The sequence below is a fragment of the Stigmatopora nigra genome, chromosome 5 (genome assembly GCF_051989575.1).
Source record: "Stigmatopora nigra isolate UIUO_SnigA chromosome 5, RoL_Snig_1.1, whole genome shotgun sequence".
Lineage (NCBI taxonomy): Eukaryota > Metazoa > Chordata > Actinopteri > Syngnathiformes > Syngnathidae > Stigmatopora > Stigmatopora nigra.
The window spans coordinates 7,171,601-7,195,262 of record NC_135512.1 but is presented as its reverse complement, the minus strand read 5'-3'; the positions used below and the strand labels follow the sequence as shown (position 1 = coordinate 7,195,262).

Below are 23,662 nucleotides of genomic sequence, written 5' to 3'. Positions count from 1 at the left end.
TATACTTGGGTTTTTGTCGTATGTATTTCTATCGGGCATTTATGTATTGGAGGCCAGTTCTCCCAGTTTAAATCAATTGCCGTCAAGGACATGCAGTTATTAAATATAATTACTTTTTTTTAAAGGTGCTTTTGAATTACTTGAATTTCTCTTACCATTACTAGCATATGTTAGATTTATAAAACTAAAAATGTAAAAATTTAATTCCAGAGCGAAAGATGTTTATGAATTTGCCTCTTTTTTTAATTCTAAACCATTACTTTGAATTCTTTTAATTTTTTTTTTTTCTCATGGCTTTTTGTATTTGTCTTTTATATTTTTGAATTACATACGTTCTGAGATTTTTTAAAAAGAAAACAGCACTGGATTTGTGTGGATAATCATGTGGGAATTGTCTGAACGAATATTGGCTCGATAATATTGGTACTACACATACAGGAGAGCTAAAAATAACTCTCGGAGAGGTCAGTGGATTTAGGGTCACAGAAGAGAGATAAAAAGCAGTTGAAGAAGTTGCTGAACCAAAGTCCACGCTTTGGTCATTGTTGATCGAACATCACAGGGATGCGTGTTTTGATTTATTTTTTTTTGGGATGTGAAATATTTCAATTAGTGAGTCGTTTAATTTTTGTTTTCTTTTGCTGTTTTTGTTCTGTGATTAATTAGATTCATAAATCAATCACAGACCCTTTTTTCTGTTTGCTTTGTCTTAAGTGAACACCAAATCCATCAGGATTTTTTTTAAGATGAGATAAAAACATTTTGGCAGTTTAATTACTTACTAGTAATTAATAAATAGCAGAAAATTTGAAAACGAAGGCATTTTTTCATCTTGTTTATAGCCTTTATATCTTCCCTCTGGCTTTTTAAATGTGGGCGTTAATCATTTGTAAATCGAAGGGCTGTGATTTGCCCGAGCAACCGTCAATTTCACGCACCTTGACGTTGATTGGATACGCGACTAGCGCAAGTAAACCCAGATACAATTCGGCGTACCAGTGGATTGCTATTCATTTTGATGGTTAGGCTTTTTCATGGTGGAAAGAGCCACCGCCACCTCCATTCTTACGCAAATTACGTTAAGGCGTTACCTATTGACAGCAGGTGAGGTCAAATGCAAAAGGGGAAACGGAGCGGGCGTACACCGTCTGCTCACTGTATAGTAGTTTGTCTGTTTTTTTCCATCCGGGACAAATGGACGAAAACACAACGGTTTTGGTTGAAAGCCTCATAATATGGGTGAGTTTTGTTGTGTGACGCACGGATAGCAAAAAATAATGCCCACCGCACCTGCTTGGAGGCGCTCGGGCTTGGGGTAAACGTTTGCATAAGTATAATCGTCATTAAGAACTAATACAAGCTTTCGATTCTGGTTGTATTGTAATCTTGTAGTATTAGTTTTTCATGATGTCGCGTGCCACAGTTAATGTAAACAGAGGTTGCCAGGCTGGCGACCCCGAGACCATTTAATCCGGTTATCTAAACAGACAAGCGACGACATTCATCTAATTAAGTCATTATTTCATTAACAATTTCTATAGAATGAGTGTCACTACACGCGTGTCTGTTCGCAGACACGCCTTTTTGGCTCAATTCAACGAAATATACTACTATGGTTAAATACAAAAGTATGTGGTCAAACTTTTCTCTGTGAGACATCTAGAAGTTACAAATTTACCTAAATGCTTGTGAGAGATTTCAATTTCATTAATATTTGTCATAAGTAAGTAATAATTCAACTTTCTAGCTGGTCTATCAATTTTACAATATGATGATTTAAAAACTGTGGAATTTGATGACTGCTGCTATTTTTGCCCAACGAATCGAGTCATCCTTTTGTAAGGAATTTCAATGTCAAGCAGACATATTTTGTGGCCTTTGAAAACTTTTGAACAATCTGGCTTATTATTCGTTCAATTAAGTGTTATTCGTAGGGCCCATTAAGTACTGCGCTTTTGAGTCATCTGAAGTTCAATCAGACATCTTTTTTTAAGCCACTCGGCCTATTGATCTTCACGAGTTTGCATTTAGAGCCCTAATCCGTTTAACTGGCCGTCGAGCGACTACATTCAACTCACTCCTAACAGTTTGTTTTAGCAACAGCAGCCCTATAAGTAATGCAACCTGTTAAATCCGTGTACGAATTTAACTAAAGTGTCATTTGAGGTAACAGTTTGTTGTCATTTTTCCTCCCCAGCTACAGACCTTCAACACCTCTGCTCCATGCACAACAGTAGAGGACTTGACCTCTGGAGCTGCCTTATCACAGGCTTTGCATCAAATGTGAGAGAACACATATGCACGTGATATTTGTATTGTACATTTACTACTGTGCAATGACGAACCTAGCCAGTTTTTGCTATTTTTTTTTTTACTATCTACTATTACTAGCTACTACTGACAAACAGTTTGTTCTAAAGTTGAATTTACTTCGTCAAAATTTGTCTAAGCCATTCATTAAGAACCAGTGTGTGTCGCACAGAGACCCTTCGTGGTTCACTGACGCTTGGCTTGCTCGTATCAAAACCGACGTGGATGACAACTGGAGGCTCAAGGTAACTACGCTAAGATGTCCGGTCTACATTTTTATGACCAAATATTTAAAAACAAACCTATCAACATGCCAATTAGCAAAATTATAGAAACAAAATGTGTTATTTGTCATTGTCAATGGCACTGAATGGATTAATATAGTATCTGATTTTGTGTGTCACAGCTGAACAACCTAAAGAAGATACTCCAAATGGTTTTGGAATATTACAGCGAGGTAAGCGCCTCCTCATTTCGTTCTGGTTTATGTGGCCAATGAGGCGCGTTGTGTTGTTAGCAAAAGGCACAAGAAAGAAAACAGTGTGCATTGTGGCTAAAAAAGCTCAGATCAAGTCTGGTATGCGCTTATGTGATCATATCGCCGAGGCCAAAAAAGTTAACCATTTTGTGGTAGTCATAACTTGATGCACTTTGGACTAGGTTTTGGTCCAGGGACTTTCTGACTTCCCTCTTCCTGATGTGGCTTTGGCCGCCGAGGACTCGAACCCGGCGGAGCTGGGCAGGCTACTGCAGCTCGTATTGGGCTGTGCTGTCAGATGTGAGCGTAAGCAAGGTATAGGGCTAAGCCAATTGATGTAATATGCTATTTTTGTCAAAAGCTAAATATATTTAAGTTAGATTTTTTTTCTAAACAAATTTGCTACTTTATTCCACGGCCTCGAAAGTAAAAGGAAAAAAACACACAACTGAATGTGAATATCTTTTAACAGAGTACATCCAAATCATCATGACGCTGGAGGAATCAGTGCAGCATGTCGTCATGGCGGCCATTCAGGAGGTTCGTGCTGCATCGAATAAACTTATGTTTTGTAGGGTTACCAATTACTAGGATTATGACTTGTGGGCTAATATGTAAACCAATTTATTCATTCTGATTTTCATTCTTCACAATGTCTGGAAATGATTAATCGGAAAATAATTTGCGTTTTTTTGTCCTCTAATCCTCGATTAATCAAGGCACTCTAATGTATTGTTTGTTGAAGAAAATGGCTTCCTCGTATGTGGGGGGAAATCCTTAACTTTTTTTTTTTTAACAGCTCTTACATAGAGAGACTGTGGCCCCCATAGGAGCAGAGCTATCTGGAGACCTCGAACAGCAGGTCAGTACTATTAACTCCTTCCCTGCCAGAGCCTCTGAAGTTAAAATGTCACGGAATTCTCTGGATTTCAACGCCAATGAGTTCAAGCACAAATGAGCATGCAGTCATTTATACTCCGCTTTTCTCTGCCGGATGTGTTCAGCTCCGAAAAGCTCTGGAGGAAGTCACGTCGGAGAAAGAGGCGCTCGCGCAACGCTGCCAGGAGCTTGACCAACAGGTGACTCCACTTCTTTTAAAGGACCCCCTCGCACACAAACACAGCAAGAGCACATGCACACTCGTCTGCGGGCCAGTGTAAACAAAATATTGCCTTTGTCTGGAGCAGCTGTGGCAGAAGGATTGTGAGCTTATATAGTCTGCCCGGCCACTCTGCAGTCATTCCGCTCAGCAGCGGGCACTGACTGACCAATCACTCTCGACAGATTCGGTTGTCGTTCCCTTTGCCGTCCCGCCGGGCCGTCAGGTAAGCACCACATGAGCGAAACTAATCCCCGTGCTGTTTGGATGTTGACACTAACTCGGCTAACGGGGCTCCATTAAGGTTGCTACATGGACACGATGTGTGATTTGAGTCATTTTTATTCAGTGGTTCAGGAGGCAAATGTGGGCTGACTAACTGCCAACTGAGTGTTTGTGCATGGATTAACCTGCACTCTGTTCACCACCACCGCCAGTGTTTTAAGAGTCTCGTTCTCCAAGGTTATCTACCGGTGTTTTTCTTCTTGGAACTTCTTGATCAGGTGGCTCTTCTCCAAGAGGAACATAACAGCCTGCTCGCCGAGAACGACGTCCTCACTGACCGAGCCAATCAGTTGGAGACGTTTGACGACCCCAACACGCCGTCGGGTAGGAAGCACAGCCAGCTACAGCAACAGCTAGAAGTGCTGCAGGAGGAGAACTTCAGGTAGGTGACCCCCTCTTACCAATTTGTACCTTGGGGGATCACTAAATAAATGGGACATTTTAGTAAAACTATAAAAATGAGAATTAGATTTTTGTTTGGGTTTTTTTTCTTTCTTTTTTTCTGACGGCTGTATTTTGTAAATGTCGGAATATTTGTTTTAATTTTGTCAGGCTGGAGGCCGCAAAGGACGACTACAGGATCCACTGCGAAGAGCTGGAGAAGCAGCTGGTGGAAGTCCAGCACCGCAACGACGAGTTGACCGGCCTGGCCGAGGAGTCCAGGTCACTCAAGGATGAGCTGGATGTACTGAGGTCTGTTGGCTTTTGCCCATAGATGAGCAATATTATTTGGCTCACGGTTCCCCACGCAAGTGAAAACATCTCATTTTGCCTTTTAGGAACTGTTCAGACCGAATGGTGATGCTGGAGGCTTCGGTGGAAACGTACAAGCGTAAACTGGACAACCTGGGGGACCTGAAGAGACAGATGAAGCTCCTGGAGGAAAACAACACCATCTACATGCAGAACACCGTCAGCCTGGAGGAGGAACTGCGCAAGGCCAACGCCGCCCGGGCACAGCTGGAAACGTATAAGCGCCAGGTAGTCAGATGTATTTAAAAAAAAAAAAAAAAAAGTTTTGAGAATTATTTCTACGTCCTTGATTTATTTTGAAAAGACAAAAAAAAAACAACAAAGGCTCCCTGATTGGGTGTATTCTGGTTGTTTGCGCCCCTCCAGGTCCATGAGCTACACTTGAAGTTGTCAGACGAGGCGAGGCGAGCGGACAATCACGACTTTGAAATGAAAAGGCTGGAAGAGAAATACGAACTGGCGACGAAGGAGAAAGAGGTGGGTCTTTCGAGGAACTGGGGAGGGTGTTGGGAAATGAGAGTAACTTTTCCATCCACCTGCAGCGCATCATTGTGGAGAGAGACTCTCTGAAGGAACTCAATGAGGAGCTTCGGTGCACCCAAGTGCAACAGCACCAACTCTCCCAAGCGGGTAGAGTGCATTCACAAAATGTTTGGGTCATTCCATAATTGGTTGTCTTGGTCAACAACAAAATTTGGAAAAATTATCCTCAACGGTTCTCTCTGGTGTGCAGCAGGTATGCTGCATTCCACAAGCCCCAGTCACGATAACCTAGCAGCAGAACTGATCCCCATCGAGCACAGGTGCAACAGTCCCGTCAACATGTACGACGGCTGACCGTTTAGCCCGACGCTGACTTTTGTCGTTGGCGCGTAGGGAGAAGTTCATCAGGCTTCAGCACGAGAACAGGATGCTTAGAGTGCAGCAGGAAGAGTTTGAGAGAGAGAAGATCGCATCTCTGCAGGCTCAGCTGGAGGACGCTCACAAGAGCCGCAGTCGATTGGACACGGAGAACAGGTTACCCTTCCTTGCAGCCTGATTCATTGTTCAGTGTCCTTACTCTGCCTTATTCCTACTTTCCCAAAGTGCAGATTGAGTCGCCAACGAGTCGGGGAGCTGCAGCAGCAGGTTGAAGACCTCCAAAAGGCTTTGCAGAGTCAGGCGGTCAAGCCTGATGACGTGAGTCTGCTGGCAGATGTCTATTGACAATTGTCTTTGAATACATTGATTAATAACTGTCCTTCCTGTCCCTGACACATAGTCAAACCTGAAGCGGAAACTGGATGCTCACATGTAAGTATCGGACTGAATGGACTATGATTCTGGGTGGAACTTGAAGGCATACATATTTTGATATACCCACTTTTGCCATGTGACCATTTTTGTGCGACAAGGTCTTGATGCCCCAGCAATACTATCTGGATGTTTTTTTTACAGTTAGAGGCCTTTTGCTTGTTTCATCAGGGTCCAGCTGAATGAGGCCCAGGACGAAATCATGAAGAAGAAAGAGCTTCTGGAGGACCTCCAGCCCGACAACACTCAAACCTGTGAGTGTCTCGTCTCGACGAGATGACGGAATTCCCCACCCGAATCAGTCCAATTATTTTTATTTTTTTTATATCAGCATTAAAATTGGACGAGCTCATGGCTGCGCTGAAAAAGAAGGATGATGACATGAGGGCCATGGAGGAGAGATACAAAATGTACCTAGAGAAAGCTCGAAATGTGAGTGACAAGAGTGAAATCAAGTTCTATTTTTTTCCTCCACTTAAGAAGTTGAAGGTTTGAGCCTCTTTTTGCCTGCAGGTGATCCGAGCTCTAGACCCTAAATTGAACCCAGCAACCGCTGAGATTCAGGCTCTGAGGAACCAGGTGACTGACAGAGACAAGCAGATCCTCAACCTAGAGGTAATTCTACTATGTTCCTCTGTCACATTGGGAGAAAACTAAGGCCAATCTGGACGGCTCCACAGCGTCAGTGTGAGCAGGCCCGACTGCGCGAGTACGAAGAGAAACTGATAGTCTCCGCTTGGTACAACAAGGTAAGTTCCAAGATGCACTTTTGAAGCCGCCATCCACGCTCAAGTTACTCAAGAACATGCTGTCGCCCTTCAGAGTTTGAACTTTCAGAAGCTGGCCATGGAGTCGCGTCTGGGTGGCCGCGCTGGTGGCGCTTTGTCCACTTCTGGCCAGTCCTTCTTGTCCCAACAACGGCAAGTGTCCAACTCCCCTCCCCCCGTGCTTTCCATCAGCGTGCCCGGCACGACCTCCAAGTAGAGTTGTTTGGAGCCCCCATGTTTAACTCGGTCAGCATTTTCTGGCCTTTATTGTAAAAAAAAGTATATACATTACTCACAAAGTTAGCTATTTAGGTCTTTTTGTAGAAGAACATTCTTTTTTCTACTTGCCGCTCTGGCAACTTTACCGCTCTAGCAATAGTTTTTATTTTGACCGTATTGGGTCATTTCTCTCCACTGCTTTGGCAAAATGGAGTGAAATCCCTGAGGGAAAAATAAGACCAATCCAGTCTCAAGTGACCTTAACATGTCGGCGACGTGCCAAGGGCTGAAGGAAGATGGGGATCCAGGCCGCTCGGCTGACTAGAAATTGTCTCGACACCAGATCATCAGAAAGAGGATGCAACAGAAGCCTGACAACCTTTAACTACTTTCACGATAGAGGACAGTGATATCCAAACTTGCATTATGTTTGGTAGATTTGGTGCCGGCCACCGACTCTTCACTAATGCCAATCAGGGGGCTCAAAATGGTGACGGTCTCATGTTGTTAACCATGGAGTTGCACTTAAACACCAGCTTTTTTTTTTTCCAAAATCCAAATGTCTTAGAATTAAAACCGGATTCCTACAATGGTATAGTTTTTAATCGGGGGAGTTGATGTTCAGGGCTTTGCTAAGTGCTTTATCAACATTAGGCAGGCTTATTCTGTCATGATGTGTTAATATGCATATGTATTTCATTTTGATTAGACCTTTGAGAATTTTCTTGTATTATATGGTAAAGTAATGCTGTCCAAATATATCTGTGATGACTGTCTTAAAATGACTGTCTTAAAAGAAATGTTTTGACGCAAAATTATGATGGAATTAAATGACTTTTTATGAATTTTCTGGTGTCATGTTTAGTAGTAGTAGTAGTATCTATATTATGTGTGTACATTTCTAATAACTGACCACATGCAGGGGAAAATCGGGTAAGTGTGCCTAGTTATTCTTTTTTAAAGATTCAATTTTTGGCATAAAAATTGTGTTATTGGTTTAAGTCCTGACTTAGTAAATAACAACATAAATGGTACCTAACCGCAAGGGTAGTTTTTTCACCTGACGGCTGCATATTCTTTTTTCATTAATTTATTTTATTTATTGTTTAAACCATATTCCAGTTACTCTGTCAAATTATATTCTATGAAATTATCGATTTAGGGCCTTTTTCTAAAGGTATTGTTTTGCCCATTCCCCTTTCCCCCCTTTGTGTACAATGTGAACAAAAAAGAAAGTCCAAATTTTAATAAGTCATTTCTTGATTAATTTTTCCTATTTAAAAAAAGTGCATAAAACTAGTTCATTTTTTGTTTGATGTATGATGTCCTTAAATAAAATAAAATTATAATAGTTTCTATGGGGCCCAAAATCTTAAGACAGACGCCGTCTAAAATTGGGGCCCGTTTTCTTTTTTTCTATCACCTGCCATCTTTCTAGCTAACGTGCAAACCGTTAAATAGGAATTATCGACAGGCTACTCCTAAAATCAACCACAGACGTAATTACAACTTTTTTTTTCCTTGTTGATTGGGTTTAGCATGTTTGTGAATACTTTCAAATGGTGTAAACTTGCTATTTGTTGTGTTTTGTCGACATAAACAAAGATAACCAGACGGACGACTAGCAAAGCTACGAAGTGATGGAGGGTGGCCGCCATCTTAAGACGGTAAAGTAGTATTACAATTTCTATTTTTTCCCCACATCTGTTTTTATTAATCCGTTGATAAAATTCAACGGGGAGGGGGGGGGTTCATGTAAATATGAAAATGTATATAAGTTCATGTCATGAGTTTGTAAAAACTTAAAAATCGAGTTAAATGGCTCTCTCTTTTCCGGCTTCCGATTGGACAAGCAGCATCAAACGTCGTGACGTATATGAAAGAGGTCAAAGAAAAGTGTTAGTACATTCCATGCTAACGTTTTCAGTTGCAATTATAAAAATCCAAATATTTTCGACTTTCTGCATCTTCAAATACCATTTTTAACAAACGAGACAATGAATTATTTAATAAAAGTAACCTAGGTAAAATAAATTTGTTTATATCACATCATAATTGTGCAGTCACCACCTTTTTGGTACATTTTTAAAGTACACATTTGTCCATTTATAAACTTTCAAAAAAAGTTACTATAATCATTCTTATACGATATATAGTTATTTTAAAACGGTAAAGTTTTTTTTCCTCAGTGTCCAAAAATTATATCGAATTTTAATGCGATGAGTTGATTCACGAACTGAATGGTTGAACGCACCCTTCTGGTTGGGCGGGGTCTCACAGTGGGCCTTCACTCAACAGTTGAGATGCAGCATCCATCAGTCCATCTTGGCCTCCAAAGCATTCGGTTCTCTGCAAGCACCAAGAAAGAAGAACTTAAATTTTATCAAATGGAGTTCTTTGAAACTATTAACCAGCTTGAGTTGAGCTCCACTTGTGAGCTGATCGACTGGGATTTGACTTTTTCTCCAGATTCACTTGGTGAATTCACAAGTTTTCCTGCCATGCAACAGGTAGGAAACCAACATTATTATCATCCCAGTTTTATATTGTAATTTAGATATAGATATTTTCCTAATAAATATGCTTAACTTTTTACTTTTGACAATACCTCCAGATGATCTTAAAACTCTTCAGGTAAAATTCATACAATTCAGGTTTACTTTGGTTCAGGCCTCAATGCACTACAAAGCTTTAACTGAAAATGCACCAGGGGTTTTCTCTGCTGAATGATCTTACTTTTTAAAAAAAAAAAGTACCACAATTGTCAATAAATGGGAATGTTGAAGCACAAGTATTTCCTTGCATGAAAAAAACATGCATGTTGCAATTAAAAGGCTCACCTAAAAGCATTCATACAACATCTTTTACAACAATGTCAAGTACTTAGATGATATTAACTGCTTTTTTTTCTTCAACAGAACACTGATGCTGGATTCTCAATTGGTCTTACAAATAGTGTTGAAATTAGCACGTAAGTACCATTTTCTCTGTCACGCACACACATACACATGCTTTATAACATTGCCTAATGTCAGTTGGTTTTGTGCAGCCAAGGGCAGGTGAATCAGCAACTGCCAGTTTCCAACTATGGTGCTGATCTTCCACAAAAGTCCTCATCAACCTTGTAAGACGTCTCAACCGTTCTCCAAACATTTGCACTTTAGCAACTCTCAACTCAACTGACTTATTTTTGTGTTTTTGTTTATTTATTAGGAAAATGAGGACACCGGTGCGAAGCTCCCCGGAATATATCAAAAAGCCCTTGAATGCATTCATGCTTTATGCAAAGGAGAACCGTCCCATTTTGAAACAGCTTTATGACAAACAAGACAGTGCCAGCGTTAACAAACTCTTGGGTCAGATGGTGAGTTTAACTGACGATGCGCTCTCATTGTCGCTCCTTATAAACTTTTTGTGTATGTTGACGCTCATGTGTTTTTTCCATAGTGGAAAACGCTCACTCAAGATGACAAACAAAAATATTTCGAGGAGGCACAGCGGTTGTTCGAGGAGCACGCCATTATGTATCCCAACTGGTCGACCCGTGACAACTACGTAAGTGTTATTCACACACATGCATACACTTTGAGACTGGTCATAGCTGATGTTTTTCATGGTGTTTTCAATATTATTTATTATATGATTTCTATTTTCAACATATTCACACTCCAGCCTGGTCTTGATTGTGTTTTTTTTTTTTCCCAGGGTAAAAAAAAGAAAAGGAAGTGTTGTCATGCGGCACCACGTAAGTTTCTTTCTTTCTCTATTTCATTCTTAAAATCAATTCAGGAGCTTATTCCTTGCATGAAAAAGTCACATAGTTTGAGATAATAGTTGGTACATAAGAAAAGTAGAGTATTTGTGATTTGTGATGGAATTATGCCAATGATTAACTGCCAACTGATTGGATGTGACGTGCTGTCAATGGCAGAGTGAGTTAATACCCACGTTTTAAGGGTGGAAAAATGAACAATCAAGTCGTGCAATGTTATAGTTGTGGGTAGTAATTATTGTTTGTTTTCTTTTCAGGGTGCACAAGCCGGCGCCCCACTGCCACTTCGGTCGCTGCCTATCCGCTCTTTATCTATCCGGTTGCTGGTGATCCAGCATCTCCTCCTCAAGTCAGTGCCTATCCAGTTTATGCCAATCCGGTGACTGCCTATCCAGCGTCTGCTCCAGTCACAAGTCCAGTTGACTATCCGGTCACTGCTCATCAAGTCGATGCCGATCCAGGCTTTGTCCAGCCGGTTACAGCCTATCCAGCATCTTTTCACCAAGTGGATGCTGATCCAGGCTTTGTCCAGCTGGTCACTGCCTATCCATCCGCCGCCCCAACCGCAACTTTGGCTACCGTTCCGGCTGCCACTCCGGCCACGGTTCCCGAAACCTGCCCGTTCTTCACGTCCTTTGACGTGACGGCAGAGTTTCCGGCTGCCGCTCCGGCCACGGTTCCCGAAACCTGCCCAGTCTCCACGTCCTTTGACGAGACGGCAGAGTTTACGATGCCACTCAGCCTTGAGCTGGAACTCAATGATTTTTTAAAAGAGCATGGAGATAAGCTCTTCGATGATTTCGAAGACTTAGATTTATCTGTTTTTGATTTGTAAAAGAAAAAATATATATATATTTGTAAATACTATTTTACTACTGTTTTAAAATGCTGTTTTATGTTTTATATTAAATAAATTTTATTGTGTGATCTTAGTCCAGAAATGTTTATTTTGTGGGAAATGCTTTTTTTAGTTGTCAATTTTTTTCAACGAAAAATTGTATTCTAAAAGTTAACTGGGAGAAAAGGCGTTACAAATATTGATAAATTCGGTTTAACCCTTGGCAGTTATATTGCTTGCAGTAAATATGTTTCACCAGCAGATGGCAGTCGCACCGTTTTATCGTCATTGTAGGCCAGGAGAGAGGAAGAATTTCCAACCTGTGACCATGCGTGCACGATGCATAATGATCCCTAATTTTAACGCTAATTGCATCGTAACAGAACGGTAAAATTACAGTAAAAACGATACTATTAGTTTTAATACAAAAAGAAAAGAGAAGTCCCCCCGAAAAGAGTTACCATCAGTACTGCCGATGACTACGTATTGAATTGAATTGTTTGGTGAGTTCCTCATTTACCCACTTGGGCTATTCTCATTACGCCAACTTAAAACTATTTTGCTCAAATCTGACATGTTAATTAACTCCATCTCATTTAATCAAGCATTTGGATGAACATTCAAACAGAATAGGTTAATATTATTTGCTGCAACAGTTGAGGTTCTCGAATTTAACTGCTAATTTGCATATACATGTTTAAATATGTATACATACGTATCTATTATATATATATTAAATATGAATCAACTTCAACTGATGGTCATTGGAATTGACCTACAAACGTTTTTTGGAATTGACAGACGTGTTTATTAATATGTTACAAAATGATCCATCTCACTTCTGGGATGGTCCACGGCTAATCACGTGATCAAAACATTTTCGCTGACAGAATGCAAAGTTTCTTGCTACTCACTTGAGACCCCCAAAACGTTATACACAGGAAGAAAGATGTGGTGCACATCACTATTGTACTCCGACTTTCTTTTAGCGTGCGTGCAAAGCAAAGCCAAACATGAAGACGATCTGACCCCAAAATACTGTTAATGTGCATTTACACACTATTGTCATCTACATTATCATCTTTGCACTTTTTACATTAAATCCATGCTAGGGTGGGGTTAACAGCAAATGGAAGTTGGATCGGTTATTAAAGTAATTAAAGTGTGATTGACACTTTGATGTAATTTTGTAGTGTAAAAAAGCATTTATGGATTGCTTGAGGATTCTACAAATTTTTAGGCCTCCATTGTTAATTTGAAGCCGAACCAAGAATATATATTTTTTGGGGTCAAAAAATGACCACCATTAGAGAAACATGAAAAGAGTTCACATTTGATTAAGGGCTCTTTATTTATGTAGTAATGAAAATTGTGGCGGCATGGTGAGAGAAGTGGTTAGCACAAAGATGTCTCCAGGCAAACCAGGTAGAAAATAAATAGAATGCTACACACGACATTAGTGTTAACGGTTTCCTTGACGACCGCCATGGCCTTCCCTCGCGTTGTGTCCGTCAGATCTCGTATAGCCCGAAAAAGTTGGCGTGGCTGGAGTGACTGAGATATTGCGGGTGCGAGACCTTGACCAGCACACTTTGGTTCTGCCGCAGGTTCAGGGCCGATGCCAAGTAGCTGTCAGTGGTCCAGGCGTACGAGGACCCCCGCTCGGGGCGCTGAGAGCAGAAGCCCACCCGGTGGGCCTCCAGCAGGGCGCTGTCGTCACCCGACGGCGAGCGGACGAACACGGTGTGGACGAAGGAGGACGTGGGAGAGCAGTGCTTGAAAATCAACTCCACCCGTGAGTAGACGTGGTAGAGTCCGCTGTGGTTGACGCGGAGGGCACCGTCCGACACCCGGTAGGCCACGCCTCCGCCGGTGAAGGCGCCGCTGATGCGTGAATCCCAGCGAAGCGTTTTGGGGAAGTGGCTCTTTTCAATTCGACCTGCAACACAAAAGAAACTTTTTGGGATGGTAGAATAGAAGCAAATTTAACAAATAAAATGGGGAGCAGTATTTTTTGAATAATTCAAGGAAAACTATTGCACAATGGAAAAATAAACGTAGATTTGATTAGGATTTTTATTTAGAATTTATGTAAATCTTTTAAAATTATTTTTAAAAAAAATATATTTTCCCATTGGGCATGTTTAGAAAAAAATATAAAATAGAACAGGTGCACCAAAAAAGAAAATATACATATTTTTTCAAGGTAAACAAATATTAGTTTTGAAAATATCTGTTGTTTACTCCACAATCATACATTTCAATATTTTGTTCTTTTTAAAAATTGGGATTAAAGAATAATGTTCTAACCCTTCAAAAAAATTCAATGGAGTGAAAAAAAGGTATTTCATATTTTACTATCAAGTAAAAAAAAAAACTGCCGACATATGTTGTGTGGGAGCTTTCAGCCTTATTTTAAAGAAACACTTTACCTATGACATGTGCTGCGGTCCTTTCTAACTCGTTCTTCTTTTTGTCATCTTTGTTCCGTCCGGTTTCATCCTTGAAACCTTTGACCAAGACAGCGCATTGCCACCGCTTGATTGACACAGGGGGCAACGTTGCGGTGAAGGAGGCGGCGGCGGCACTTACCGATTTGCCTCTGAGCTCTGCTCGACTCTTGCGCTTGCTTGAGCTCACGTGTCATCTGAGAGAAGTCAAGAAATAAATGTGGTGAGTACCACACCATCAAAAATACTTAGAATTTGTTTGAGCACTAACCACACAAAGTTAAACTCACAGTTTTAAATGTCACACCACAGATAATGCGTTTGCTTCATCTGAACATGCAGGAAATGATTATGTCCAAAAGACAACGTATTCGTTACAAAATGTGTCGAAACCTAATTAAAAAAATGGAATACACATTTTTAACCAACTAACTGGTAATCAAGGTAGAGGTATAATATTTGCTGAGTTTAGGATGTAGTAGTTGCTAAACGAGGAAAATTCAAAATGATTGTTGTCATTAAATGTCCAATCCATTTTGACTTTTGGGGGGTTGTATGGCAGCAAAAACATAGGCACACTTGAAAATATGGAGAAAAAAACAGGACACAACTTCATTGCAGAATTAAAATATAAAATGAAAACCTAAATAAGGTAACAAAAAAGGAATTGAGCAAATATAATGTAATAAAGAGATGTAGAAATCCTACCAAATGTAACAACAACAAAAAAGAAACAAAGAGGCCCAAAATTTCTAATTGTGATTTTTATATTTTAAAAAAATGTGAAAAAATGTGTTGGCACAAAAAAAAAAAAACATTTATGAGATAAACTGGTTATTTGCTTTGTCTTCAAAATGCTGGCCTCTAATCCCAATGCCTATTTTTCTGGTTGGTTAGGCAGATTTGGCACAAACTTGTGGCATCGTCAAGCCTTTCGGAAATGTCATCAAAACCGCGTTAGGTGAGTTTCCACTGACAAAAATGCATCCAAATAAAGTGATTTAAAAAAAAAAGCGTTTTTTGTTTAGGCTATGAACCCATAGTAAATCTGCTTACCTTCCTTAAATCCTTCATCTCCATCTGCATGTTGTACACGAGGTAGCCACCGAAGCCCAGAGCTGCAAACACCACCAGAAAAAGCAGCAACAGGGCCGCAGTGGCCAATTTGGGGATGACGCCGCTCCCCTTTGGGTCCCGCCGAGGCCAGACTGGTGGCCGGTCCGGCTGATGCTGGTGAAGGTGCAGCTGAGTCCTGTCCACGAAGTTGCCCTGCTCATAGATCATCTCACCGTGCTGCTGCTGCTGCATGGTACGTATCTGTTGTCTTGAATGTAGTAGTAACATTACATTGCTGGCAAATTCCGCCCCCTTTGCACATATGTCGTCGGTGTCTTAACACAGCGCCTTTTGAAAAAAGACTCAGGATGTGAGTCACAATCACCTGTCCTACTTTGATAGGACCCTTTTTCTCACTTCATTTTACCCGTCAGTCATTCAAGTTGGGGCTTTAAAAGATTGCTTTAAGGATTTTTTAAATATGAAATCAAAGAACAAAAAATGTAATATTTTTAATATGACCACACAATAGTTGTGTGCTTTTTTTCCAGTCCATCTAGCAAGTTAGATTTCAAAAAAAGAAGTAGATTTTATGTTAATGCTTGATTAGAATTTGTTATGTAAAAATATCAGATGAAATATCAGGCAAATTGAATGAACGCACAGTCAAAAGCACTGAAGGATGACCATTAACTGCCAGGCTTCCCAGTTTAAAAGAGTTAGACATAAAACACTCAATGGCATGCAATGAATGAAATACTATCATTTATATCATAGTATATCATTTAAAAAGTAGTTTAGAAGAACTTGGACATGTGTTGCAGCCAAAGCTGTGCAAGTTCAAAACAGATTTTTAAATCAACACAAAAAAATAACTTACCTTTTTGTATTTATTGCAATTTTCTTTCTTTTTACACTTTTATAAATTCATTTATGTATAATTGGTTAATGCCTTTTTCTTTTCAATAAGTTACTATTTCAGTTATGTTTCTTCCCTGAATCGATCATTCAAAGAGATCATTTATTTAAAATGTAAAAATATACCCCAATATGTGCAGGAAAGTTTTTTGCTCTGGTCATTCTTAATGATCCCATTGACTTTGATTTGCTTTGATTTCCTTTGTACTTTGTGCTTTTGCTTTTTCTTTGATCTGCAGCCTTTGCAACTGTACTGTTTTAACTTCTAACTATGCCTTTTCTTGCTACTGTCACAATGAAATATCCCGAATACAGAATAGGGATGACTAAAGTTATCCAATTTGCCCTATGAAAAGTTAAAAAGGTCAATTGATTTTAACCTTAAAAAGATAGTTTTTTTTGTCCTATTTCAACTCATGTGAAAAGTTGCCCATCGCATGCAAGCAACGTGTGAATGCTGACAAAGTCCTATTTACAAAACAGTTGAGACTTCCTCTGCAGTTCTTCGTGGTCTTTGAGAGCCAACTCCACTTCATTTCTGGGGCACCTCAGACTTTTTTTTGAACCCATTCTTTTTGCATCAGACATGTCAACTTATATATGTCAGTGCAAATCTTCACTTTGGCCGACGTGTAATACTGAAACGGTTGTCGTCGATACGGTGTGTTGAGTGAGCGAATCGGGGCACTTTGCGAGTAAGCGCTAGCTGATGAATCATGGCAGATTTCAGAAGGTTCTGTGGTTATGTTTAAGAAAATGATGATATGGAAAAAGGCCCTTTGACACCTTATTTCCACACTCATTCACACGTGCATGGGAAAACAATGCAAAAAGGACATAATAGAGATTTGATCACAAAGTCTGTTGAGAAGGTCTTTTAAAAAAAAGTTAAATACAGACAGCCAAATATGCACAAGATGTGCATTTAACAACAAAGAGACTTTGATAGGAAGAGAACAATCACATTCAAATAAAAAAAAAATAAAGGTATTTAACAGATTTCAATATAGCTGCCAAGACAATTTATTTAATCTGACTGACTTTTTAAACCTCATAGTTAAAAACAAACTAGCAGTCAGCACAGGTAACCGCTACTTATAACTCAGCAGCTTGTGGTGTACCTCAAGGCTCGTTTTTGGAACAATTAGACTTTGAATTAACTCAATCGATCAGTCTTTAAGCCAGCAAATTTTTTTTTTGTATTATTATTATCTTGTCAGATCAGCCTGAACAAATGTGTACACTTGTCTAAAATGTAAAAAAAAAAAAAAAAGATTTCCCAACTAAAACTTGGTGTTTTGTTTTTACATAGAAAAAGAGATGGCCGGAACATCACGTTTCCGACTCCTCCCCAGAAGAAGAATAACAGTCCAGCCCAAGGACATGATCCACGGAGGATTTGGAAGCCGGCTCACCGGCAGCGTCTTTGAGGCCTGTAACAGGACCGGACGCTGCTGCTGCTGCATTACCCAGGTTAGGCAGAGAACGCTGAAGTATCCTCGCTAGGTTTTGTGTTTCTGAGACGCCTTGGTCATCTGGCGTGCCTCTGAATGCCGCGGCGGCCATTGATAGGCGCGTGTGATCGAAAGCGAGAGGCTGGTCTTGGTCTGTGGAGGTTACTTTTGTAGTATGCAGGGAAACTGGGATGCTGCTCCCTGGTTGATTGAAGTGTTCACTTGAGGTTACACACTTCTTGACTGTGACAAAAACAAAGAAACAACTACAGTCATTTTGAAGAAACTAGCAGCGTAAAATCCCAATGACAAAGCACGAAACTATCCGATTAGCTGTTGGTGCCGCAAGGTGGCACTAAAGCCATGCTTTATCGCGAGTTCTTCATTTACTGGTCCCATTGTGTAGCAAACCATCCATGTCACTAAAGCAAACGCGTTCACTGCAGTTGAATTAGACTTCCTTTGCTGCCAATGTGAACTAACTAACATTAAATTTTGGACTAAAGGCCACTAACCGACGCTCGTAGACTCTTGCATGTCTCCTCTCCGTTTACAATAAGCTCTGGGGGTCCATGGATGGTGCTTGCAGGTGGGGTCAAGCTCACGTAACTTGATGATGAACCTTTTGTACTCTCGCTCCAGGGCCTCCAATTTGAGTTGGAATTCTGCTAGCTTTCTCTCAGGGTAGTGGGTCAGTTGGGATTGCTAGAAGAGAGAAAATAACAAAATGACAGATATTTATCCACACACAAAAATGCAAAGAAATTAACATAAATAAGTATGACATTACCTGCAAATAATACTCCATGTCTTTCTTGATGCTTGGGATCCACTTTTTGACAGAGGTAGCCGAGTTAAGTGTACACTAAGAAAGGACATTTAATTTCATGCAATTAAGATCCATTTGAAATCTGATCCGAATCCGTTTACACACGACTTTTTCAGATATTTAGTCGAGATGAGTGAATTTGAGACTTGAGAAGAATAAGGTTAATTACCAGCTTTGGCCGTCTCTCTCGGACATCTTTTAGTCGACCTTCTGTAACAAAAATTAGTAGAACGTAAATGTAATTTATGAGGGTGTATAGCCGTTGGATGCTAAAGACCTCTATCATGTACTTGATTTATAAGTGTTAGAACGTTACCTTCTCTCTCTTTCTGTAACCAAAGTCTGTTTAAACGTCCTTGTTGCTTTTCTTCGTTACGAGCCATTTTTCACAACCGACAGATTCGATTGCTTCGGAAAGCAATGCGTAAGTAAACAAAGCCACGTGATGCCAAAGTCACATGCTGTCTCCTTCAGCGTGATGGTATCGCGAGAACAGCCCGAACATTGTCAGGATCAGCTCACCCTGTACAAATGATTAGTAACATTTAAAAATGTACTATTCAATTCAACTATGGCGTACTTTTGGTCATTGGGAAACGTTAATGAGGGAAAATGTACACATTACAGTTCAGTGCAATATGGAACACGATATAAAATCTAAAGTAAACGTTAGAAAGTGTCAGGTAAAATACAAAAGCTGTGTAGGATGTGGTAGTAACAGGAGTCTTTTTCAGCAAAAATACGGTATTTAATTTACACGTTTTGTCGTGAATGTCGTCCATTGTCAAAGGTCTCGCGATTTACCGTATACAGAGGAGATTACCAAAGCGAAGTCACTTCCCGTAAGTGACGCCCCTTTTTCGTGACGTTGAGCGTCCGAGCGACCCATCTCCTTATATGGAGAGGCTGGGACATCTTCCGGAATGATGTCATCTAGTCCATCCTTTTGGCAATCGGATCAGGAAAAATAATTAGGCTGCACGATTAGAAAAAGATGCTTAAATGTTGACAAAATGCTTCTGTACTGCCGTTTTAGGTCATGTCAGGGTATTTAAATCTCGAGAAGAATTAATTTAAAACATGAAGAAAGTCCTGTGGTAGTTGATTTAGTGGGCCTGTGTTGCCCCTTGTGGTGAATTGAGCGCACAGGCACATCAAAACTTTTTAAAGCACTGTTATAACTCTTCACCTGCAGTTAATAATAAACTTTAGAGTGTTAAAGCTAATAGAAGGGATTTAGTAGCTCATGAACCAAATGGCTAACTTACTGACTGCCATTGACATTGATAGACACCCCAATCCATTTAAGCTGTGAGAGGCTGGCAGTAAATGAACACATTCACCCACTGTTATCATTAGAATTAACGGTAAAGATAGTGATAGCTAATATGATCAAAACTATAATATTGACAGCAATAGATGTGTACATTATTTGAAGTGGGGGAGTTGCCAGCCATTTCTTTTGAAATGAACTGGATGTCAACTACTGTCATTGAAAGTTTATTTTTAAATTAATTGCCACTAATTTCTTGTTAGTGCATCCAAAGCTTTATCAAACCTAGTGTTATATTGTTATATAGTAATCTAACAATGCTTTTATCAACTTTTTTGTGTGTTAGAGTTATGTCTTATTGTCTTAGTTTTTTTTAATTTTCCTTGGAAGTTTTATTATATTTAACAGGAACTGCATGAAGTGATTTTTCTTTCAATTCACATGTCATTCATGTATCTCATGATGGCTTATTTTCATGTTTACACAAGACAGGAAGTAGTAAGGAATGTGTGGTGTAAGAACATGAAGGCTAGGTGGTTGAATTCCGCCTTTGTCAAATACGTGAGATTCCACAGGTGTCATAAGTCACCCTGACAATTTTTTGTTTCAGTTCTCAAGATGTGAAATTCAAGTCAGCTTTCTCGGCCCGTCAGCCCGGACTCATGGAATTTAACCAGCAAGGTACTACACATCACACTTCTTGCGACATGTTGCGACATGCCTTATTGTTGTATGGCACACCCACAAGTAAGAACACAAGGAGATACTGTAAATTCATTGTAGACAGTTTATTTTCTTCTTAAATATGGATGACTTCCAAACATAAAAAAAATTAGACTTATTACAAATGGTAAACATAAGTACTCAAAGTTGATCTTATATACATATAGCAATGAGTGAAACCCCATTAAACCAAGTCAATCTTGAATTTTCTAACTTCTTACAATAAAGAAAAAGTTGTGTCGGAACTCAAGAAGTCAGACGACGTGTTGCGCAAAGCCCCCCCAAGCCCGCCCGCTCCCCTCAAGAACTTGAGTCCAAATGCTTAGGATGAGCTGCAACAAGAAAACAAGTCCATTGTATGATTGCAGTTTCATATTGAGTCAGTAATACTGAATGTATTTTCCACTGATCCAAAGCAAGAAAAAAAACGTCTTGTCCAGTTTGGCTACAAAAAACAGAATGGAATTCTGTCTTTTTCGCCGTGTCCATGGGAGATCCCATCGGGACCAACCTCGTGGCACTGGGGTAGTTTTTTTTTTTATTTTTTAAGTTGAACTTTTGATTTTTCTGCACGGTCCCTCGGACCGTCCAGCCAGTGTTCCGCCTCTTCATCCCGAACCGGGATTTTTTTGGGGGGGTTGAACTTCTTGGGAGTCCTCCTTTCCTCCTCAGAATGTCTGGAGCTGCTGCGTCAACATGAGTTGACAGCCACTGTTGACGTGGTTCATGACTTTCTGCTTAAGTTGAGCCACCTGCTCGCGCAACATGTTGGCCGTGGACGCCAGTTCCGAGTTTTGCGACTTGAGGTTCTTGACTTTGTCCTCCAGCCGAGAGATGCGCTCCAGCTTCCTCTTGCGGCACTTGGAGGCGGCGATGCGGTTTCGCATTCGCTTACGCTCGGCCTTGATGCGCTCCTGGCTCTCCATGTCAATAGGGGACAGCGGAGGGCTCTCGCCCGGCATCTCGGGCACCGTTTGAGGCTCCTCCTTAAGCGTGGAGAGCAGCGGCAGGTGGGAGGAGGAGGAGGAAGAAGAAGAGGAGGAGGATGAACAGGAGGAGGAAGAGGGTGGCTGGCCGTAAATGGGGAAAGACGCGCTGGTGTAACTCAAAGCCGCGCTAGTGTAACTTGGCACCGACGTGGTGTAACTCGGGGAAGACACGGCGCTGCTGATAGCAGGCTGGAAAGTGTTCAAATCCTCGTAGACCGGCGAGTCCGAGCGGACGCTGCCGCTGTACACGGCCACCCCGGCCAGGGACGGCCCGGCCGTCCCCGAGGGGACGCTCACCCCGGGCATGTGCTGGTGGTGGAGCTCGGCCAGGGCGCGCACAAAGCCCTCGGCGAATCCCTCCTGCTCGTCGGTCACGTTCTTGGGGCACAAGAACTGAGTCGGCGTCGGCGTGGTGGTGATGAGCCCGTTGCTCGACTGGATGATGAGTCGTTCCAGTTCGGGGGAGGCTAGCTTCAGCAAGCCCACGTCCGGGGAGGTGAGCAGTTCGCCGGCTCTGGCCCGGAGGTGAGGCTTCAGGCTACCGGCGGGGTCGGACAAGTTCAGCGTCATGCTGTGCTTGAGTGCCTTGGAGCCGCTGTATCCGTAACTGGCGCCGTTGAGCGAGTCGTCGTAGAAAGTAGTTTCCATCCTCGTATACATAGAAGTGAAACCGAAAAATATATAGAAAAAATTCTCTCAAAAAAAACAAATGATAAATGACTTCCTCCTGGTGAACAGCTGACGTCCCCAAAAAGTCCAGGCAAAAGTTTTCAAAAATGCCCTTTCGAGTCGCCAATCCAGTCAACACTGGATATTCACAGTGTTTTGGTTTCAGACAGCTTCTAAGAAATAGATCCACTTTTTTCCCCCCTAAAAGAAACCGCCGGGGTGCTCTCTCCAAAGTGAGGGCTGGTGTTTCCCCTACGCGGGCATGTGTATACTCTGACTTGGAGAAGCGTGGAGGCAAACCTTATGCCGCCGCTGCCTCTCCGAAAATAGCCATGATGTCACGAGAGGGCTCTCCCATTGGCTAGGGGGCGTGTCCAAAGGCGGGGCGACCACGCGTCGCCACAGCAACCTAACACCCGCCCGCCCAGAAGTTTCTGAAATTCGCAGTGCATGTTGGGATGAGGTCATGGCGTGGAAGAGCGCCTGCGCGCTGCATTGTGGGTTGACGTATTGTTTTTGAATATCTGGTTACCCGCCCTTGCTGTCAGTGGCGGGATGGCCAGCCTTCGAGACAGTAGCTCCATAGTCCTTCCATTTATAGTTTTAAAACACTTTAGAAGCCATTAAAAGCCACATAAATACACTCTTAAAGTTGTTTAAAACAGCTACTTTACTGGCAAGTTATGTTGGCACTATTTTCACTTTTCGACACTGGGTGTTTGTGGTCTACGTCGCTTCCCGGTGATAGTTAGGTTTTTTAAAATTATTGTGTATTAAGATTGAAGTTCAAAAGGTTATAAAATAACGCCTCATAAATTATAATCCAAAACACATTTATTTTGATATAGTTTTTCTCACACTCGGTGGCAATCCCAACATTTATAGTTGTAATAAAACCAATAGAAAGCAGATTTTTAAAAGTCTGGCCTGCTCTACCAATTGTCTATAAAACAAACGTAACAATGTGAAAGAGACACATTTCTATATCTCATTCAAAGCATAGAAGATAGATCAAATGTTACAACTGAGAAAATGCAGGCTTTCAAAAGAAAAATGTTATTTTAAATTGTATGAAATCCAAATAGTTGGGACAAACCAGAAGACTCGTGGAAAGTCCCTCTAGTTGGCATTAATGTGGCCTGAGAACCAAACTGGGTTTGACATCCAGATATCATTAGGCCAATAGTATTTTCCTCTTTGGTTGCCATTGACAGAAATCAATGTCCAATCCATTTTGACAGAGAGAGAGAGAGAGCAACTGCCATTAAAAAATGATTGACTTAAAGCCCAAAGAAACCAACATCCTGTGGGACCTTTGTGTTCTGTGAGCGCATTTGATTAGACTCACAAATGCCCGTAAGATATACAGTAATAGTAAACCTTTATTAGATTTCAACATCCCTTTTTTTTCTTCATAAATTCTTCCTTTGCCCCTAGTGGGAAGAAGCTTCTTCACCCCTGGTCTTATTCTGAGAGCCATGTACATT

The 23,662-nt window shown here is 41.0% G+C and overlaps 5 protein-coding genes and 1 long non-coding RNA gene across 13 annotated transcripts; 3 read left to right on the top strand and 3 right to left on the bottom strand.

The window, feature by feature from the left end:
• Positions 1 to 1,000: 1,000 nt before the first annotated feature.
• Positions 1,001 to 7,975, top strand: hook1 (hook microtubule-tethering protein 1). Of its 2 annotated transcripts, none has more exons than XM_077717656.1 (22): positions 1,001 to 1,239; positions 2,198 to 2,283; positions 2,483 to 2,555; positions 2,717 to 2,767; positions 2,971 to 3,103; positions 3,261 to 3,328; positions 3,588 to 3,650; positions 3,793 to 3,867; positions 4,391 to 4,554; positions 4,725 to 4,865; positions 4,952 to 5,153; positions 5,292 to 5,402; positions 5,468 to 5,555; positions 5,662 to 5,728; positions 5,802 to 5,942; positions 6,017 to 6,104; positions 6,187 to 6,218; positions 6,390 to 6,472; positions 6,550 to 6,650; positions 6,732 to 6,833; positions 6,899 to 6,967; positions 7,041 to 7,975. In XM_077717656.1, the coding sequence occupies exons 1-22, from the start codon at positions 1,195 to 1,197 to the stop codon at positions 7,200 to 7,202; spliced, it is 2,145 nt and encodes a 714-aa protein (XP_077573782.1). In that variant the 5' UTR covers positions 1,001 to 1,194; the 3' UTR covers positions 7,203 to 7,975. The 2 variants fall into 2 exon arrangements, with proteins under 2 accessions (XP_077573782.1, XP_077573781.1); XM_077717655.1 differs by having other exon boundaries at positions 5,659 to 5,728.
• A 1,490-nt stretch (positions 7,976 to 9,465) lies between these two features.
• LOC144196666 (uncharacterized) lies at positions 9,466 to 11,811 on the top strand. Its single transcript, XM_077717032.1, has 7 exons — positions 9,466 to 9,714; positions 10,123 to 10,175; positions 10,254 to 10,328; positions 10,418 to 10,568; positions 10,652 to 10,759; positions 10,910 to 10,949; positions 11,234 to 11,811. The coding sequence occupies exons 1-7, from the start codon at positions 9,508 to 9,510 to the stop codon at positions 11,809 to 11,811; spliced, it is 1,212 nt and encodes a 403-aa protein (XP_077573158.1). The 5' UTR covers positions 9,466 to 9,507.
• Positions 11,812 to 12,129: 318 nt separating this feature from the next.
• Positions 12,130 to 15,815, top strand: LOC144197202 (uncharacterized). 3 transcript variants are annotated; one of them, XR_013326488.1, is made up of 5 exons: positions 12,130 to 12,317; positions 13,422 to 13,609; positions 14,340 to 14,487; positions 15,166 to 15,225; positions 15,367 to 15,815. It is a non-coding gene; the product is annotated as an uncharacterized LOC144197202 (long non-coding RNA). The 3 variants fall into 3 exon arrangements; XR_013326487.1 differs by having other exon boundaries at positions 15,162 to 15,225; XR_013326489.1 differs by having other exon boundaries at positions 14,336 to 14,487; positions 15,162 to 15,225.
• faslg (Fas ligand (TNF superfamily, member 6)) lies at positions 13,197 to 16,945 on the bottom strand. Of its 3 annotated transcripts, none has more exons than XM_077717853.1 (5): positions 16,201 to 16,945; positions 15,321 to 15,668; positions 14,407 to 14,461; positions 14,247 to 14,324; positions 13,197 to 13,753 (listed from the first exon to the last, which is right to left on the bottom strand). In XM_077717853.1, the coding sequence occupies exons 2-5, from the start codon at positions 15,606 to 15,608 to the stop codon at positions 13,326 to 13,328; spliced, it is 849 nt and encodes a 282-aa protein (XP_077573979.1). In that variant the 5' UTR covers positions 15,609 to 15,668; positions 16,201 to 16,945; the 3' UTR covers positions 13,197 to 13,325. The 3 variants fall into 3 exon arrangements, with proteins under 3 accessions (XP_077573979.1, XP_077573981.1, XP_077573980.1); XM_077717855.1 differs by having other exon boundaries at positions 15,321 to 15,588; XM_077717854.1 differs by lacking the exon at positions 16,201 to 16,945 and having other exon boundaries at positions 15,321 to 15,784.
• A 136-nt stretch (positions 16,946 to 17,081) lies between these two features.
• On the bottom strand, positions 17,082 to 19,384 carry LOC144197201 (uncharacterized). Of its 3 annotated transcripts, none has more exons than XM_077717857.1 (6): positions 19,326 to 19,384; positions 18,838 to 19,044; positions 18,691 to 18,731; positions 18,483 to 18,557; positions 18,208 to 18,397; positions 17,082 to 17,935 (listed from the first exon to the last, which is right to left on the bottom strand). In XM_077717857.1, exons 2-6 carry the CDS (start codon positions 18,902 to 18,904, stop codon positions 17,571 to 17,573), a joined length of 738 nt encoding a protein of 245 aa, XP_077573983.1. In that variant the 5' UTR covers positions 18,905 to 19,044; positions 19,326 to 19,384; the 3' UTR covers positions 17,082 to 17,570. The 3 variants fall into 3 exon arrangements, with proteins under 3 accessions (XP_077573983.1, XP_077573984.1, XP_077573985.1); XM_077717858.1 differs by having other exon boundaries at positions 19,279 to 19,364; XM_077717859.1 differs by having other exon boundaries at positions 18,838 to 19,339.
• Positions 19,385 to 20,567: 1,183 nt separating this feature from the next.
• Positions 20,568 to 22,486, bottom strand: jun (Jun proto-oncogene, AP-1 transcription factor subunit). Its single transcript, XM_077717762.1, has one exon. The coding sequence runs from the start codon at positions 22,164 to 22,166 to the stop codon at positions 21,186 to 21,188; it is 981 nt and encodes a 326-aa protein (XP_077573888.1). The 5' UTR covers positions 22,167 to 22,486; the 3' UTR covers positions 20,568 to 21,185.
• Positions 22,487 to 23,662: the final 1,176 nt, after the last annotated feature.

Coding starts and splice junctions, on each gene's coding strand:
- hook1 (XM_077717655.1), top strand. CDS start 1,195: ATGGACGAAAACACAACGGTTTTGGTTGAAAGCCTCATAATATGG. Junction 5,729..5,801: donor CTGATCCCCATCGAGCACAG/GTGCAACAGTCC, acceptor GTTGGCGCGTAG/GGAGAAGTTCATCAGGCTTC. Junction 6,219..6,389: donor CGGAAACTGGATGCTCACAT/GTAAGTATCGGA, acceptor TTGTTTCATCAG/GGTCCAGCTGAATGAGGCCC.
- LOC144196666 (XM_077717032.1), top strand. CDS start 9,508: ATGCAGCATCCATCAGTCCATCTTGGCCTCCAAAGCATTCGGTTCTCT. Junction 9,715..10,122: donor GTTTTCCTGCCATGCAACAG/GTAGGAAACCAA, acceptor TTTCTTCAACAG/AACACTGATGCTGGATTCTC. Junction 10,569..10,651: donor ACAAACTCTTGGGTCAGATG/GTGAGTTTAACT, acceptor TTTTTTCCATAG/TGGAAAACGCTCACTCAAGA.
- faslg (XM_077717853.1), bottom strand. CDS start 15,608: ATGTTACTACTACATTCAAGACAACAGATACGTACCATGCAGCAGCAG. Junction 14,462..15,320: donor AGATGAAGGATTTAAGGAAG/GTAAGCAGATTT, acceptor GACTTCTCTCAG/ATGACACGTGAGCTCAAGCA. Junction 13,754..14,246: donor GACCGCAGCACATGTCATAG/GTAAAGTGTTTC, acceptor TTTGTGTTGCAG/GTCGAATTGAAAAGAGCCAC.
- LOC144197201 (XM_077717857.1), bottom strand. CDS start 18,904: ATGGCTCGTAACGAAGAAAAGCAACAAGGACGTTTAAACAGACTTTGG. Junction 18,558..18,690: donor GAGAGAGACGGCCAAAGCTG/GTAATTAACCTT, acceptor GTCCTTTCTTAG/TGTACACTTAACTCGGCTAC. Junction 18,398..18,482: donor ACATGGAGTATTATTTGCAG/GTAATGTCATAC, acceptor TCTCTCTTCTAG/CAATCCCAACTGACCCACTA.
- jun (XM_077717762.1), bottom strand. CDS start 22,166: ATGTATACGAGGATGGAAACTACTTTCTACGACGACTCGCTCAACGGC.